At 36.8% G+C, this 6275-nt stretch overlaps 1 protein-coding gene across 1 annotated transcript; it reads right to left on the bottom strand.

Moving 5' to 3' along the window:
* Positions 1 to 655: 655 nt before the first annotated feature.
* Positions 656 to 4160, bottom strand: LOC123907022. The gene has a single exon (XM_045957087.1). It carries the CDS (start codon positions 3175 to 3177, stop codon positions 832 to 834), a length of 2346 nt encoding a protein of 781 aa, XP_045813043.1. The 5' UTR covers positions 3178 to 4160; the 3' UTR covers positions 656 to 831.
* Between the last annotated feature and the right edge of the window lie 2115 nt (positions 4161 to 6275).

Below are 6275 nucleotides of genomic sequence, written 5' to 3' on the forward strand. Positions count from 1 at the left end.
TTGCTTCCCAAACAACATAATATCTCTTATAGTTCAAGATTGAATCCTTGGACAACATCACACTCACACAGACCCAAACTAAAAATTGCAATAAGAACTTACATATAATAGTATATAAAAGAAGCACAAAAGACTGAAAGAATAGATCACAGTAAAGCTTGGGGCATTTTGTTTCAAGAACAGACATCAAAAACTTATTGTGTAGTTATATGATCCAGAACTGCAGGTGTACTATTGCTAACAAAGCGCATAAATCAGCTTCACAAATAGTTTGACCCAAAAACACTTTTACTTACTGCATTAACAGTAATAGATTCAAGCAATTCCTGCATTATAGTTGATAAGCTAGCTAACAAGAGCATGTATCTTAACCAAAGCATAAATGCACCAAGAGCCTTCTGCGCCCGAATGAAACAAATTATAGTAAAATGATAGGTAGAAAATGAGCTGAAAAGTGCACTGTTTCGTTAAGAATCTAAAGCAATTTTTCCAACTTTAGAGAGCAGACCTAAGAGTAAGAAACAAGCATGGCACCATAATTTATCGTAGAGACAAAGCAACAAGCACCATAATTAACAAAACAATGCAATTCATCAAATGGCATTATTTAGCAAAAACAGAGAAAACAGAAATTTCCATGCGATGAAAACCAGTATGAAAACCAATTTGATTTTTAAACTCATAAAAAATAAAAAAGACAGTGACATACTACCAGTTAATAGTTATGCATAGCCAACTTAGACAGAATTCAATATAAATAATATTTAAAAAATAAAAAATAAAAATGTAACCATTTCATCAGACTCCTAACCATTTTTTCCTAATACTTTCTCAACTCAAATATTTTTGCATTGAAATTCTAACTTCCTCTAGCTGCTCTTCTGACATTTCCTCTAGCCGCTCTTCTACCATTTGCCTATCCATAGTGGCCATTGTATGTAGCTCATCTTCTACCATTTCCCTATCCATAGGCTCCATTTCCTCTAGCTGCTCTATTGCCAATTTCCACTCCATATCCATCAAGCAAAAAGAGTGGATCAACTTGTGATATTCATCAAGATTAGTGTACAAGACACCAAAATCCTTCATTTCAGTCAATAACTTGAGAGCACGGTCAAATTGCTGTAGCTTGCAATATCCAACAATGAGTGCATGGTACAGCAGAGCAACGGTTAACTTAGAATCCTTCTTTTTGGCTTCTTCCAAGATCTTCCTAATATGTAGCATATCATTTGAATACCAAAAACGAAACATATGATGATTACAAAAGTATAAACCTTTACTTTCCACTAGCATCAGCATCTCCAAAGCCTGTATGATTTCCCCAGCGTTAACAAGGGCAGGAATAAGTGTACTGATAGCAGATATTAAAAGATGTTCTTGACTTGTGTCTACAACGATTTTAAGGATCAACTGCTTGACTGCATCGAATTCTTTAAACCCACACAAGGCTCGGACAACAAGCCTAAACATTTCATTTTTAAAACGTAAGTCCCGATCCTCCACCAACTCAGGGATATCATTGAACATCTCGAAAGCCAGATATACAGTTTCTTTTTTTGAACAAAGTACTGTGATAGTTAAAAGTAGAAACGATCTATCTATCCATAGCGGCCAGTTAGGGTTTGTTTTAGGTTTCTCTTTTGCAGCCAGGTAGAGAGCATAGGCTTCTTTAGTCATATTGTTTTGAGCAAACCAAGATATCAAGGCAATAAGAACCGGAGCGTCATCAAGAAGGAGGGTTTCTGGATGAAGCAGCATCTTTTGACAGATAGAAGCGGCTTGGTGGGACATAATAAGCCTTGTGGCCAAAAGAGCTTCCAGTGTAAGAGTATACGTATCTCGACTCGGCACACATTGAAATACCTCAAATTTATGAAAAATTTCGAGTGCGGTCTTTCCATGGTCAAATTTCAATTGATTGTCATATAGGAGTTGATTGAGAATTTGGGTGTTAAGAAGGCCAGTCTGACAGTGGCCAATATGCTTAAGCAAGTCCCACAGAAAAAGTATGTCGTTCTTCCTTAGATGAACATTTCCACGTACTACTGCCGAAACAAGAGATTCCAGAACATGGGTAGTGATGAGATCTTTATTATTGTTACTCCTCCTCCTCCAAGCCCACTTTACAAAGTGGATAAGATTATGAGGCGAAACCTTTCGGGTTTCAATTAATTTAGTTTGAGAAGAGGTTTCAATAGTTTTGAGTACAAAGTGGTGCAGCTGTTGACGCAGAGGGTTAAAATCTATTAAATTAAGATTTGCACACACACGGTCTTTGAGATATGGTCTAGGAATACCACCGAGAAATGTCAGCGCAGTCTGGAAGTCAATGTCGTTGTCATCATCATCAGGACTAGGAGGAGGAGGAGGAGGAGGAGAAGGTTGGGTGTATTCTTGATCATGAGAAGAGCCACCATGATGATGATCATGAGGAGGAAGGAGCAGCATCATGTTTTGACAGATAGAAGCAGCTTGGTGGATCATATCAGGACTACAAGTACTAGTATTCAAAAGAGCTTGCAGTGTAAAGTAATATGTATCATGATTTGGAACACAATGAAAGACCTGAAATTTATTGAAAACGTCAAGTGCAGCCTTTCCTTCTCCTCCGAGGGATTGTATGAGTGTATTGAGAATCGGAGCATTAAGAAGACCGGGTGGGTGATAGCGGGCAATATGGTTGAGAAAGTCCCAGAGAAAAAGTAGATCATTCTTTGTTGGACGTTGTGTGGGAGAGGTAGAGCAGCATATTGATGAAACAAGGGATTGAACAACAGAGGTAGTGATGAGGTCCTTGTTATTCTTCCAAACTAACTTTAAATAGCGGATAAGATCAGAAGGTGGAACCCTTGGGGTATGAAGTAATTTAGTTTGACAAGAGGTTTCAATAACTTTGAGTACAAAGTGTTTATCTAAATTGGTGACGTCGTCAAGGGCAGCATCAAGAGCTGAATAAATTTGGTGGCCACCCCTACTGGGAGCAGAATTACTAAGAATATTCATCACTATATGGAAATCATCTTTGGAATCTGAATTACATGATGATAACTGACATGGTATTAAATTAAAGTTAGAGAAAAAGACCTTTTTTTGTGAAGAGGAGGATGATGATAAAGAAGAACCGCTGATGTAGTTCCTGCCATGTCTTGTTCCAAACGCTATCAACCTCTGCATCGTGAAAGAAATTGTCGGATCAGAGAGTGAATGAGACCTTTAGTTTAGGATTTCAGTTTCAATCACCAGTTTAGTACTTTGCTTTTTTCCAAGTACAATTGAGGTCACACAAAATCTAACCAGAACTGAAGACCAAAAAAAAAAGTTGTCAGATCAGAGAGTGTGAGAATGGAACCAAACCAAACCAGAGACAGAGCTGCGCGGCTTGGCTAGGTTTTCAGTTTAGGGTTATCACCAGTTTGGTGGGCTTTGTCTATTATGAAATAGCAAAGAATGTCTTTCACCGTGCACAACATTATTTTAACAGTTGGATTTATAGACACACCAAACCTTATGGTAGGCCATCGGCACTTGATTTTTTTTCTTTATTTTCTTTCTCCATTCGTTTCGTTTCAACCCAGGAGAAGTCTTCCACCTCCATAACCACTGCTCCTCCATAACCACTTGCATCTGTCTCTTGTCATTTCTCAAAATCACAATACTTTTAAATTTTAATTAATTATATTTGACAATATTTTTGTTTCTTCATTTTGAGACATGATTGAGAGTAGTCACAGACAGAGGGAGAGAAAACGAAGGCAGAGGGACCCATCGGTGGATGATGGTGAGCAATGAGAAATGGAAGTGATTGTGGATACCAAATTCCGACACGGCGGAAACGATTTTCAATATTGTGGTTGCCGATAAAAGTTCTTCGATCATAAAATAAAGTTAGGGGTTTGTTGCCGATGTCAAGGGGAAGAAAATGGTCAGTCCAGTTTCTCAACGTGTGACCATTGGTGGCTGGAAAGTAAGAACACTGGCGGGTGGGGTTTCATAAATCTATGTGAATCTGAAATTTATCTGAGGGGTTTTGTAGAGGAGGAAGAGATAAATCAAGTAATGGCGATTTCATGGCAAAACACGGCCAAATTACGCCGGTGAGAAGCCTTCCGGTGGGCGCCGGCGGACATGGTGAGAAGAGAGGAAGAAGAAACGAAATTGTAAGGAGAATCGGAGAAGAGAGAGAATTTTTTTTTTTATGCGGAAACAAAAATTAATTAATTAATATACTTAATACTCAAGGCACATGATAATATCTTGTGAACTACTTTGATCCAACGGAGGAAAAAAGTCTTGCATGGTGCAAGACTTAAGTAGTTTGTGCACCGTAGACTCCGCCCAGTTTGGTGTATGTACTTACCTTTCTCTTTCCGTACGTGTGAAAAGTAAAAAATCCAACCAAATAGGGAAATTTTTTTCCCTACCCCAACATTTAGTCCTTTACCCCTACAAACAAACCAATATTTCCATTTTACCCTTTTGGAAAATAAGAAAAATGGGTTTTGAACCTCAACACTTTTTCTAAGGAGGACCACGGTTCGATCCCCGCAACTGCATTTGGATGGGACTGGAACCACTTGATGCCAGAACTCGTCCCGAACTCTGGACTATTATGACCCCCTTTCCCCAGGAACGAGAGGGTGAAAACCAAAAAAATAAAATATTAATGTTACTACTTATATTTACGGGTGACAAAAACCAAAAGGTGATGAAACCAAACAAAACTATCAGCATGATAAGGGGACTTGAATTTGACGAAACAAGCGTGTCACACAGTTATTCGTCTGAGTCGTTCAATTTGATTAACAACCGACGATCAAGATTGAATATAGTTAATTTAATAATACGCAATCTAGATCGTCTGATGTTTAATCACCGGTTGTGATTAGAAATTGCATGTTTTTCATTATCAAATGGATCACATAGATTAAGGATTTTTTTTTTTAGGTTTTTTCTAATCTATCCCTTCATAACTTGAAGGTATTTACCAATCAACCAATGAGAACAAGCCATATGTAAATCCACTTATGTGGCTGGTTCTCTTTGATTGATGGTTAAATACCCTCATATTATGAAAGAAGATAGAGGAAATCTCACTTGTTTTTTTGATTAAAATAATAAAAAATAACAATAAATTGATTCAAGTAAAACTAAACTCTCATCTTTAAATTTTGATTCTTAAAGTTTGAACTTTGTTGATTGTAAAATGTGATTGAGAGAATATTTTACCAAAAATAACCAATAAATTGCTTCTAAAAATAAGTCACTAAGTTTGATCTAGTGATGAGAGATTTTGGTAGTATGCTCTAGATCCTGTGTTCGATTTCCAGCTACTTCTTCTCTCTGTTAGTCGACACACATGACCAGTTGACCGCAAATTCAAATGGCAGAAAAACTATGTTGCCCGGGTGCGGGTACGGTACCGGTATCCGATACCGGTACCGGTACGGGGTACATCATTTTTAGAAAAACTAAGGTACGAGTACGTCCCTATAATTTTTTAAAAAAATATAATTATATATATCAAATAATATAGTTATATTGTTAAAACAAATAATTAAACATAAAAAATATCACAACACACTTTAAATGTAATTTAAATTGTTTGAAACATCAAAATATGAAATTAAAAACCAATTAGCTCAAAAAAAGTCAATTATTTCCCTCTTCATCATCACTAAAAAGAGTGACCTCTAGTTAGGTTCACCGCGAGAAAGACTAGCAATTTCAAGAATATCAACTATATATTAAATAAATCTCATTCATCTCTACGAATATCCCACATTTTTGTTGCACTTTCATTATAAGTATTAATATTTCTCTTTCTTGAGAGAAGACGAAGATTGGTATGAATAAAAACTAGATCTTCATCTCTCTTTGAATTTAGTCTATTCCTTTTCAACGAATGAGTGAATAATTCCGGCGGCTACTTTGTTATTGTTTTTTAGCAATAATTGCTACTTTATATTATAAACAAATAAAAAACGTAAATCTTCCTATAAAAAAAAACTAATAATAAAAGAAAAAGGAGAAAAAAAATCGTGTTTTTTTGAATTGGTGTACCACGCGAGTACCACATGTGTACCACGCGTGTACCCGTTGCAAAAAACAAAAAAAAAATAGGTACGGCGTCGGTGCGTACCGGGAGAGTACCATACGCGTACCGGTACCCGGTACGTACCCGGTACCGGTACTCGGTCTAAAATGGAGTACCCATGCAACATCGCATAAAAATATATAAAAAATAAAGAGTATATATTTTGGCACGTGTGGCT

Source organism: Trifolium pratense, linkage group LG2, assembly GCF_020283565.1.
Source record: "Trifolium pratense cultivar HEN17-A07 linkage group LG2, ARS_RC_1.1, whole genome shotgun sequence".
Taxonomy (NCBI): Eukaryota; Viridiplantae; Streptophyta; class Magnoliopsida; order Fabales; family Fabaceae; genus Trifolium; species Trifolium pratense.

Bases quoted from the DNA above. Each gene is read 5' to 3' on its own strand.
- LOC123907022 (XM_045957087.1), bottom strand. From the start codon at position 3,177: ATGCAGAGGTTGATAGCGTTTGGAACAAGACATGGCAGGAACTACATC.